Source organism: Amblyomma mixtum, chromosome 10, assembly GCF_055824585.1.
Source record: "Amblyomma mixtum isolate Tamu chromosome 10, ASM5582458v1, whole genome shotgun sequence".
Taxonomy (NCBI): domain Eukaryota; kingdom Metazoa; phylum Arthropoda; class Arachnida; order Ixodida; family Ixodidae; genus Amblyomma; species Amblyomma mixtum.
In genome coordinates, this window is record NC_143021.1 from 157,126,753 (window position 1) to 157,138,935 (window position 12,183).

The following is a 12,183-nucleotide window of genomic DNA, read 5'->3' on the forward strand; positions in this document are numbered from 1 at the left end:
ACTCTCTTTCCACTGCAACAACCCTACCAGCGATTTCCACGGCAACCGCTCACTGGTTACGCCGACTACTACTTCTACTACTATTACAAGACTGACGCGACACCCAGGAATGGGTACTTAACAGTCCTAGCTGTAAAAAAGAGCAGAGTTGTGCGGAAAGCCACACCTCCCGCTAATAATGCCTCTCTTGAGAGCCCTGAGATTGCAAAGAAAGACTGCAAAGATTGCAGTTGTATTTGCTTTGTACCCCCCCCCCCCCCGCCCCTTATGTAATGCCTCAACAGAGGTGTTTAAGGGTAAAATAAATGATGATGATGATGATGAAAGTAATTTGGCTTATGGTTTATCAGGGTTTAGCGCCCCAAGGAGACTCAGGCTATGAGGGACGCCGTTGAGAAACTCCGAATATTTCGACCACCTGGGGTTCTTTCACGTGCACTGACATCGCACAGCACACGGGCCTCGAGAATTTCTGCATTGAAATTCGACCGCAACGGCCGGGATCGAACCCGCGTCTTTTGGGCCATCATCCGAGCGCCATAACCAGAAAGCCAACGCAGTGGTGGAGAGAAAGTAGAGCTAATATGAATCTTCAATTCATAATATTATGAATCAGTTTTATATGTTCAATATTTATATTTATATGTTCAAATGCGTTTATGTAATTGATAGCTGTTCCCTATTTATCTTTGATTTTTAATAAGTATGCACTGAAATGCCGAATTGTGCTTGCTGGAGCAGGAGCCTCTGTCAGGCTATGAGCTTTCAGCTTCTGCTCCATTTTTTCTCTGATGTGAGAAAATGCAAAATGAAAGAAAGAAAGAAAGGAAGAAAGAGAGAAAGAAAGAGAGGAAGAAAGAAAGAAAGGAAGAGAGAAAGAAAGAAAGAAAGAGAGAGAGAAAGGAAGATGGAAAGAAAGACAGAAAGAAAGAAACAAGGAAAGAAAGAAAAGAAAGAAAGGAAGAAAGAAAGAAAGAAAGAATGCAGTAGCAAGAGATACACCTGGTGGTTCGAAGGAAACGTTCTTTAGCACAGTGTTTCCTGCGCAACCTGGCTGCGAAAGCTTAACAAGCCAGATAAATCGCAGTGCACACACCAAGCCGAAGAAGAATTTCACTACAGATCTCACTAAGAGGTGTGTACACATCCGCGCAATCATCTCTACTAAAGCTTACAGAAAAGAACACTGTATCCAATGTCTTGGATACATGCTATAGGATAGCTCGGCGGCATTATTCGAGATCCTTAAACAGGTCTGTCTGGTAGGAATCAGGCACTGCTTCAGCTGTGCATTGACTCAGCCAGGCTGCAATATGTCTAATGCAGGCACAGCAGGCATGGTGAGGATTACGTGGTGAGGTGAGATAAAATCGCTCACAATGGTCTCAAGGTTTCGTCGAACTTCTTGATATCCTGGCTCTCACACAGGGTCATCAGCTTCTTGAGACAGTCCCCGTAACAGGTGCGACAGCTGTGCGGATACTGAAAGGTAGGTAAAAAACAAAAGGTGTCAACGCCAGGCACAGGAGGAAAGGCTTTTTCTTTCTTTTTGACGCAGTTGCCAAAGAGAAGTTCTTCGAGTTATGTTACCTCGGAATTGCCCACTGGGTGCATGCAATGGTGCTACAATGGTGCTACATTCAACGAGAAAATGCAGAATTTCTTCTTTGTGACGCTACCTTGCTAAAATTTTTGGTTGTGAACTAAAGTTACGGGACCAATCTAAACAAACAAAAAAAACCACAGGACTGGCGATATCATTACAGTTAGTAAAATATTTGTGCTTAAATAAAATTTCACAAACTGCTCTCTCCACGCCCTTCAGAGTACTTACAGCCAGGGGCGTAGCCGGGGATGAGGGGGAAGGGTGTTGTGTTTTGGTGTCAGAAGACCCCCCGAGTTTTATGTGGCACATAGGGCATTCCTGATAATTTTAGGGCATAGAAATTAATTGCAGTTTGCAATTAACTGTAATTATAATGTCAAAACTGTAATTAATTGCAAATACAAATAGTGCAATTACAATCAAATCAATTATAATTTTAATTTTAATTTCCTGCAGCCATTGTAACGTACTTTTTCACGTCAGCGTACTTTTTTGTGTCTTTGATTGTGCTCAAATGATCATAAACTATCGCGAAAATAAAACGTGCTTTTTTTTCTCAAAGCACTTCTGCGGCCGGGCACAGGTTCACATGCATGGGGTAGAAATTTTCACCAGATGCCATTCGTTTCCGTTTGCTGACTTTGTTGTGCAGAAGCAAAAGCAGAAGCCTTTGTGTTTTCGTGTGTTATGTGAAAATGTTGTAAATAGCCACGATTTTTGGTGCGAGTTTTTTTTTGTGACAAAAATTTTCTTTGCGAATCAAGTCCTCGCAGTCCTGAGTGCAACTGATGTTTTTATGTAGATATTGCAGTGAACGAAACAACTGACCCTTAGGTATTATTAAGCAGCAAAATTGTTAGATTTTGTTGGAGCGCAGGCTATCTTTGTTGTTTTACTGGCGGCGTATATTTCTGGCTACACCCATCAGTTACAGCCCTCTAAAAATACACCGCGATGTATCTACAACCGTCGTGAACTCGACTTTAAGAACAGTAATTTCTTTCAATCCCGGACAGGTTGCTTTAGATTTAATGGTGCACTGCTGTATTCAGGCTCAAAATTATGCCGAATACATCCATTTCCTGCTGCATGCAAAAACGGCAATAAAATAAAAGAGAACTGCCGCTCAAATAAATATTCTGTACCATGTACTTTTGACTCCGGTGCACATTTTGAAGGTGTCCTGCATTGATGTTCATAAGCTGAGTCTCACTGAGTGCGGCGTTCTGCCATAACGGAGGGCCACAAAGTAGTGGGTTAAAGCAGCCTGTACAAGTGGACGACTGAAACGCGTGGCTGAGCACGCAAATGTCGTCACGCTAGCCGTAACAGGCGCCTTAAAATAGCGTTGCACAGAAAGGAGCACAAGGAGATAAGCCGAGATCAGTGTCAATTAATGACGCTATGCGGAGCACTAAAGTAAAATAAGGAAGCTTGGATCATTACAAGCAGATTTCCGCTTGACGGCACAGACCCAGGGTCGTCTTGGGCGCTTGTCGCCTGAAAGTATAAAGATACCACAATGAGCTCTCAGCAACATACGTCCTACTTAAGAACTATGGCGCAATGCCGCTCAGCAAATTCAAGAAAAGCACACGGAACCGCCGCGAATAAATACAATATCCGAGACAAGCCAGTCCAAGTAGAGTAAAAAAATAAAGCAAAATAAATACAGGCACAGGAAATGCGAGACGACATCGCATGCTGCTAGTGGTATTGTGGCTCCGCCGCCAAGTTTTCAACGCACCCCGAACGCTTTAAATGAGGCATCATCAAACAGCGGGACGAACGCAAGCAATTTTAATATAAAAAATTCAGGTGGCACTTTGGCTCTCTAAAGTGCTGCAAGGCGAAAAAGCCTTTCCTGGCGCACTGTTTGGCATTGACTGCGAGACTGTTCGTGCTGTACTAGTGCTTTATTTGACTACAAATATAACTACGAACTTTGACTGCCAACTTTGACTGCTTCTTTAGCACGACTCTCTCTCTGCTTCGATGAGTTCGGTTGTCTCCATGGCTTTGTTCGCAGTAATGAGGTATGTAATATGGTCACCCACGGACGCCTTACGCCCCCTGTCGGAGTGGACAACCACTATTTTATTAGTTGTCGTGCGCTCTTTAAAGGGGGTGTCAGGCATCCGTTGGGGACCTCATTACTTCGAATCGGCGCACTCTGACGTCATAACCGTTTCGACCAACCCAAAAGCGTGACATATCTGCTGACAACCTTCTGTCGACAACGATGGCATTAAAGGCTTTCGCCTTAAAAACAAACTCGGCAGCACAACAGTAACACCCAACCGGCGATGGAAAGCTCTCACCGGCGACGGCAGCGCCACCATAGCCCAGTGTAATCTCTGCGGCTATTACTGACGAAATCTAGGAATTTATCATAATAAATAATACGCTGAGAGAGGAAATAAGTGCGATGAGGCGACTCGGCTGGTACGGCACCACAGCACGCATATTTTCCCGCCGCGCTGTCTGATTGCAGAACTTGCTCTATATTTTTCAATGCCAGCCAGATACGGCTCATCCGATCGATCAAGGCCCTAACCTGCTCTATTACTCTTCTTCGTCAGCAAGCCTTCGGGCCTACTCCCCAGTTGTGATGGAGAGAACTTAAGGTAGCGAGAACTAGACGCGAGTCCTGGACCCCTGGGCCGGACGCGAAATGGCGAAAGCGCGATATAGCCGATTTGCGACATGTGCCTATTTCGCCTTCGCGCTGAACCTTAAAGTCAGACCAGAGTGCGCGTGTAGTTGTCGCTAGATTAAAAAAAAAAATTCAGGGGGCACTTTGGCTCTCTAAAATGCTCCAAGGTGAAAGCTTTTCCTGCGCACTGTTTGGAATTGACTGCAAGACTGTTTGTGCTGTACTAGTGCTTTATTTGTCTCCACACTTTGACTACATATTACAACTACACACTTTGGCTGCCGAATTTGACTGCTTCTGTAGCACGATTCTCTCTCTGCTTCGATCACGAATATCTCTCTGCTTCGATGAGTTCGGTTCTATCCATGGCTAGGTTCGCAGTAATGAGGTATGTAATGTGGTGGCCCACGGACGCCTTACGCCACCTGTCGGAGCGGACGATAACTATTTTATTAGTTGTTGTGTGTTCCAAAAGGGGGCGTCAGGTATCCGTGGAGAATTACTTCGAATCCGTGCACTCTGACGTCATAATCATTTCGACCAACCGAAAAGCGTGACACCTCTGCTGACAGCCTTTTGTCGACAACGATTAGGCATTAAATGCTTTCGCCTTAATAAAGGAATCTTAAAAGAACTGTCTTGGTGGCGCCTTACGACGGAACACGAATGAACTGAAGCAGCCTCTGAGATCAACGAGAGCAATAGCTGCTAGAGTTGTACTACATGCCTAGAGTTGTTTTACGTGTAGCGCCGCGGCACCTCACTGAATTACGGCGTCCAACGAGCTCCCATTGCGCAGCGAGCGATGCGGCTGGCATTCAAAAAAGTCGAGGCGCCGGTGAGTGGTTAAAGAACTCGGTTGCTAAACCAGAGGACCCAGATTTAGTCCAAGCTGCGGCGGCCTCATTTGGATCGAGGCGAAGGACAAAAGGCACCCCTGTGCTGCCCGATGTCAGTGATCGTTGAAGAACACCGGGCGGCATGAATTAATTCGGAGACCTCCAATACGAGCCTCATGTGTTAATCATGTACGTTAAATCAAGCAAATCACAAATCATAACGAACTAATGGCACTCCAGAAGTGAACCGCCTGCAAGTGTTTTACCGTCTAAGCGCCAAAAAAGTTATCCTTTGCTAAGAACGACCATGGCCCTGCAATGCTTCTGAGTGATCCCTTCTCCGACCACGTCGAACTAAGTTTTGCGTGTCCTGAAACCCGCATTCTTCAAAGCAGCTCCCTTGTTAGCTATATTTAGGATTATTCCACTGAGAAGACGGACGTTCCCGGGCGCACGCCCCTGAAGTATCCAGAGAAATAGTGTATCGTATGCCGGTACAATCACTTGCGCGCTTCAGCACCTTTAGCATGTATAAAAAGAAAATTAACTTTATGTTGTAGTCTGCCAGCAAAAAACAGCTTAACTGCACACCACGTAACTATGAACAGCGACGACAGCTGAAAACGCACTGCCTACAGAGCCTATTTTGTTTCAAGTTAACGAGAAAGAGTACAAAATCAGTCACAAGTCTTCGGGGCACACAGCTAAGTTAAATGGGGCACTGACACTACCTCGAAAGAGCAAAAGGACTTAAAAGCTGGGGACGAGAGCCTCTATCACCTTAAACATTTTGAAGAGGTGGGCCATGATAAGTGTTCTACTGCATGTCTGAAAATCCAACCAATTGGCGACTTTCGACCAAGAGGGCACTTGACATTACGCCTTGCAATCCTTTTGGCGCTGGTGTAAATCTTTGGCGCCAGAAAAGTACTGACCGATAGCATGGCGGCGCTCCCCGGCTGGACGCTAGCCTCGCCGCTGACGACTGTGCTCCTGGTCTCGCGCGGTGACTTCGTCCCCGACGAATGATGTCTCTTACTCTGAAAAGATGGTAGAATTAGAATTGGCATGCACAAGCCGGAGAAGCAGGATTCCCTTTTCCTCACGCTGTAACAGCATTCATTATTTGTAAGCAGTGAACTGGAATCCATAGTGGGCATCAGCGAGTGAGAGGCCGAATTTCGTAAGCCGGTAGCGCCTCAGAACCGCCTAAGGCAAGCCACCTCATCAGGCCATCAGCGCCTGGCTATTAACGTGCCCGGCGCCACAAGCATAAACCGTCCAGAAGCATTCTCACACTCTAGCAGGCTTGGCAAAGCTACGCATGATCTGCTGACTACAGCTTTAGGGTAAACTTCAGCACCAACAAGGTGCGATACAATGTGCAGATTGGCGTTTCAAAACTTCCTCTTTTAAGAAGAGAGTGGGCGGTTACACAGTGCTCAGTGTCATCTCCTGCTACATGTTCTGTCTTGTAGCCCCGTCGAGAATAAAGTGATGACGAAATAGCGTTACAGCAAAAGAGTCTTGCGACGCTGAGTAGTACTGCCAATTAATGGTTTCTCCCTTGTACTTCTAGAAGCTCCGAGTTTTCCAGGAAGTGTCTTGTTACTGTCAGGAGGGGGGAGGGGTCCTTATCAGGAAACTTCAACGTGGTATCATTCCCTACCACTGAGGAGTTGGCCTGCAGTTATATGCTATATGATGTCCAAAAATAATGAAGGAAATTCCTCTACTCCCAAGACAAACTGGGGCGCTTTACAAACGAGTGACAATATATACACCAGGCAGACTAGCGCCTGACTCATGAGTGGGCGGGACATAATTTAGACATTGGTGCTTCCAAAAGAAAGCATACAAGTAGTTATCAAATTTTCCGGATATGTTATCATGGAGAGATCGGCTTGAATGAACATCGCGTCGAGTGTTTCTGCACGCGACACTATAATACCTAAAATATTTTCTGAGAGCCGACAAAGCTAACATATTACAGCGAGCAGGTACTTAATTTAGCTTGCAGCTGACGAGGAGCCTATTTCGCAGTTAGTTGTCTGACCTAGCACAACCTATTATTTTGATCTTAGTTGTAGACACGGGACAACACACCAAGCTGAGGCAACACATCCGCCGTATACGAAGTGGCACTCTTTTTGGCCTCCCTGATGCTATAAAGCCTAAAGTCATTCGAGTTCATCTGTGCAGTGGATTGTGAGGATCACTTGTTGCCTCAAGCAGGTGCACACAGTTGACATTAGAAGCATGCGAATGTAAGTACATGCGTACGCCAATAAGATATCGTGTAATAACTCTTGCGCCCAACTAACTACAACCAGCCATCCACGAGCTCTCGTGTGCATCTGCTGAAATGATGACATTTCTCGATGCGGGCAACTAGAATACAAACGATGAACTAAATTCCTTAGGCATTATGACTCCACAATAAGAGCGCGGAAGCAATTTCAGAGTTTCTTAACAGGGCCCTTCAAGGAATTTTCGTTTTCCCTGAGTTCGCCTCTGGTCAAGCATGTCTTTATTAGAAAATTACAGTTTCTTGCCCGAATGGTATACGCTAGTTGTCTCTCAATGAATGATGTCGACAGGCATTAGGATACGACGACCGTGTTTTGTTCGTTTCTAATGCGCAAGCACGTCTAGCCGCACTCCTCAGGTTTCAGCAGACCATTTCTGTGAAGTCTCTGAGTAGCAAGTGTAACTGGGTGAGTGGTTCAGTGGACACCTCAATAGCTCTGCCAGTAGCTGGAGGCTTCCGCCTACAAGCTGAGGCAGTTATGCACCTTTCCTTTGTCAATGTAGCGTGAGCTGCACTCAGTGGGACGAGGTTTAGCTATTTCGCGTGGCTCCCGGAGAGCCGTGCTGCGCATGCGCGAGGAGCAAGTGACGTCACTACGCACAGCTGGCGTGCCTCGCCGCGCGCGCTTGCCTTCCTTTTCTTAAAATGATCGGAGTGTAAAACGTTGACAGCGCCAACGAACACAATGAACGCCGAAGGCCTATGGCTTCAGTGCCGCGTTTCAGGCACAACATATGCAGCGCACACCTGTCACTACCGCCACTCAGCTTAAAGCACGGTTGAGGTGTCCACGGTTCCAAGAGGGCAGTTATGCGCCTTACCTTTGGTTCAGGTGTCCACCAACCACATCCAAGTTTTTTAGGAAAGGCGCATAACTGCTCCTGGGCCCGTGGACACCTCAATCGCGCTTTGAGGAACGCGGCGGTGGTGTCCACATGCAAAGGAACCGTGCTTTCGCGCAATAGTAGGGCCATTTCTTTAACCTACACCAGCTACACCAGTGTAGCAAACGTCCAATACCTCCAATGAAGCTTTGCTACACTGGTGTAGCTAGTGTAGGTTAAAGAAATGGCCCTAATAATTCTTGCTTACGGAACCATTTTTTTTTTGGGGGGGGGGGGGGTGGGGCTGAAGGGGAGCGAGGGGCAGGGAGTCACAGGAAATGCTTTGTCGTGTGAGAAATGTTTGGGCATGCACTGGGTAATGTCGTCGCGCAACACATTTGAGATCACTGTTAAGCGTTGATCCTTGGCGGTGTTTGTGGCTTTGTCATCGCGCATACGGGCAGCATCCCGAAGAACGACGTTTCGTCTCGTCTGCGTCCATGATCTTCCAGCAAAGCGACTGATGCGCCACGTCACCGCTGGCGGTTTCACCCTAAGCGCAGCGGCTGCTACTGCGCAAGCGCTGAGGATACCACGTACACCATGTGGTCAGTTCAGAATGTTTTCTTGAATGGTCTTTAGCGTCATGTTGTTGCGTCCATGTGCCTGGTCTGGTGACAGCGAAGTTAGCACGAAGCGCGAAGCACTGGCTGCTTGTACGAGGTGGCCATGTGGTCGGGGGCGAGCTCGGTCCAGTCGACCACAACGAAAATAGCGCTCGGTACGACACTCAGCATGAGGCGGGAGGGAGGACACCGACCAGAGCAACGGCGAAGACTATGCGAAACCAGGGAACGAAGCTAAGACAGTTAAAGAGGTAAAACAATGTGACTTCTTAAATGAAAGCTGACGAAGCAGGACGTGCCTGCGGATCACATTTAGGCGGATGCGACTTTGGCGGCCGACACTCATTTCACACGCATCCTAACAGCGAAACATGATCCACCGCTGCAAACACCAACGGTTGGTGGGCGCCGGATCGTTTCGTCTCAGCCACCGACCTTGCCCTTTGTGCGTTGTTTTTCCACCGGCTTCGGGCTTTTCGGCAGCGCGTCGGCGAGCGCGTGGTCTGGCGCCCCCGTGTTCGATTCTTCCAAGGGCTGCGTGCAGAAGAGATCTCGGAGCATTACCCTTAAATACAATCACATTCGCCCTTAACAAAATCTCATGCAGTACAATGACAAACACATGTCCCGTTTGGCAATGACGGTCCAAGTAAAGGGTGGATTTCTACAATGGATTTACAAGTTGAAGAAGCCTGTTACGATTTCTACCCACGTTAAAGAACCCCAGGTGATCGAAATTTCCGGAGCCCTTCACTACGGCGTCTCTCATAGCCTCAGTCGCTTTAGGACGTTAAACCCCGATAAACCAATAAACCAAACAAACCAAGGTATACCTAAGGACGCGGAGACCCACTAATTAGCCGTCTGAGTGCTGAGCATGACGTCGAGGGATGGAATCCGAGCTGCAGCGGCCGCATTTTGAGGGAGGTTGAATAAAAATAATGGCGTGCGTTGCGTACGTTAAACAACCCAAGGCGGTCGAAATTCAGTGCCGTTTTCTACAAGGACCTTTGCCTCCCTGATCTCATCATGACGTTCATTCCTTCTGTCAAGGCGCGGTTCAGGCGTAAATTGAGAGTGGTACAGTAATGGGCTTTCCAATATTTACTGCTATCAGTAAGCCTTCCAAAAAAGGCTGTATTGCATCATTACAAGGGTCTTTTATCGAGCTCATAAAGCCATAAAAGCGGCACCTGCGTGCCATACGTTGGTAGATTTAATTGCCTAAACAAAAGCTGTCATAAAGTTTTTATGATGGCAAGATGAATGCGGAGCCACCTGCCTACCGTACGAGTTCTTTTAGCAAAGATAAAAAGTATTCGCCGGTAAGACAATCGATACGATTGAACTAAACAAAAATGGAGCCTAGGGAGTGCTCTGCTGAGGAAAAAAATATCTGGTTCACGATGCAAGGGTTGTGAAATGCGCAGAATGGAGCACAACAGACCACGTGGAAACAATGTCAAAAACATTCAGCGGCTGATCTTTCACTGGGCCAATTATCTGCAATTAAGAACTTCTGCACAATGATGTCCACTGCGTACTGTTTTTAACTAGGGTGAGCGTTGTGCGGCGTAAAAGACTGCAGAACAGCGGCAGCACTGTTAGTTACTCAAACCAAGCCTTAGATCGTTCAGAAGAGGCGATTAAAACAAGCGGCGAGCATGGCGCACCTCGGTCTCAGTCTTGGCATCGCACGGTAGGCTCCGGTGAGACGAGGCATCCTTTTTCGGGGAACGGTGGCGCTCTCCCATCTCGTCCCTGTGCACCGAAAGAGTTGCCGCTACCAGGCCTGCTTTCTGCTCAGAGGACGCCGATCTTCATCCGGGTGTCGAACGAAGGCGACGGCTCGACGTTCTCTTGATTTTGTTGTTGTTGTTGCCGCTGAAGCGACGGCCATGCGTTCCAAATGAATGCGCGTGTCAATGATGCAACGTGGCCCACAGTTCTTCGTCTTCTTTTCGGTCCGCATTGGATTGGATTGGAAAACGTTTATTGTCAGCACTGAGCCCTAGTGGGCATTATACTAGGTGGCTTCGAGCCCATGGCTCTTGGCGACCTTGTGAGCCCACTCAGTGGCCCGGACTTGCGTCAACGGGTCTGAGCTGGCCAGTATAGCCTCCCACCGCTCTAGAGAAGGGACTGGTAGTAGGTCCGCCGGTGGCGGCGCCTTTTTGCAGCTCCATAAAATGTGGTCATATCCGGCTATCTCGCCGCATTGTTTGCAAGTAGCGTTGTATTGTGTTGGATACATGTGTACTAGTCTCGACGGGCTAAAGAAGGCTCGCGTCTGGAGCCGACGCCACGTTACCTCCTGGCTTTTGTCGAGCTTTTTGTCTGGTGGCGGATAGATCCTCCTTTCCAGTTTAAACTGATTGGTGTATTCATGAAATGATATGAATGCATCTCTCGTGAAATTTGGGGACTCGACCCGGCTCACTGCTCGGCTGACATAACCTCGAGCTATACTGTGAGCCAACTCGTTTCCCCTGTTCCCCGAGTGTGCCGGCACCCATACTAGTTCCACCTCTCTTTGGTCCCAGTCTTTATGTCTTAATATTCGTTCTGCCTCCTGGGAGAACATACCCCGCGCAAAATTGTTGATAGCCACCTTGGAGTCGCTAATTATGGTGACTGCTTTGGTGCTGGCCATTGCCATGACGATAGCCGCCTCCTCCGCTGTCCCTGAGTTTTTTGTTTTGACCGAACCGGCCGTTAATGTTTCACCTGAGTCGTTCACGGCCACGACCACAAAGGAGTCGCCTCCTTCGTATTCCGCCGCGTCTACATAGGTTGTGTGTTCCGAGCCTTCGAGCTTGGCTTCAAGGGCCTTTGCTCTGGCTCTCCTCCTGCCTTCGTGAAAAGCAGGGTGCATGTTTTTTGGAAGTGGTTTAATAGTGAGTAATTTTCTAACTTTGGTCTGTAATTTTGCCTGCGCGTTTCTTTCCGGAATTTTATCATGTAATCCTAGGTTGCTCAGGATCTTTCTCCCCGGGGGTGAGGTCGCAAGCCTCCTTAATTGCGCAAATATATGTGCCTCGCATAGTTCCGTGGTGGTGTTGTAGATCCCCAGTTTAAGAAGTCTTTCCGTAGGAGTGCAGTGGGGCAGCCCCAATGCTGCTTTATATGCCTGCCTTATGATCCCATCTATTTTGCTCTGTTCCGCCAGCCCTAGCTTGAGGTACGGAACGGCGTAAACTATTCTGCTTATCACGAAAGCCTGAACCATTCGGCAGAGATCTTTCTCTTTGACTCCCCGTCTTTTGTTAGCTATTCGCCTTATGAGCCTGGTTGTCATGTTAATTGTGGACTTAAGCCTGT

General features: G+C 47.6%; 1 protein-coding gene across 2 annotated transcripts in view; it reads right to left on the bottom strand.

The window, feature by feature from the left end:
- Nucleotides 1-12,183, bottom strand: part of LOC149327457 (uncharacterized) — a 104,651-nt gene that overhangs the window by 38,177 nt on the left and 54,291 nt on the right. Inside the window, exons 3-6 of one of the 2 annotated variants that reach the window (XM_089565078.1) lie at nucleotides 9,298-9,396; nucleotides 6,037-6,141; nucleotides 3,053-3,106; nucleotides 1,379-1,482 (exon numbers count right to left, since the gene is read on the bottom strand). In XM_089565078.1, coding sequence (XP_089421204.1) covers nucleotides 1,379-1,482; nucleotides 3,053-3,106; nucleotides 6,037-6,141; nucleotides 9,298-9,396 — 362 coding nt within the window. The remainder of the gene's footprint in view (nucleotides 1-1,378; nucleotides 1,483-3,052; nucleotides 3,107-6,036; nucleotides 6,142-9,297; nucleotides 9,397-12,183) is intronic. The other variant, XM_089565079.1, reaches the window with a different exon arrangement.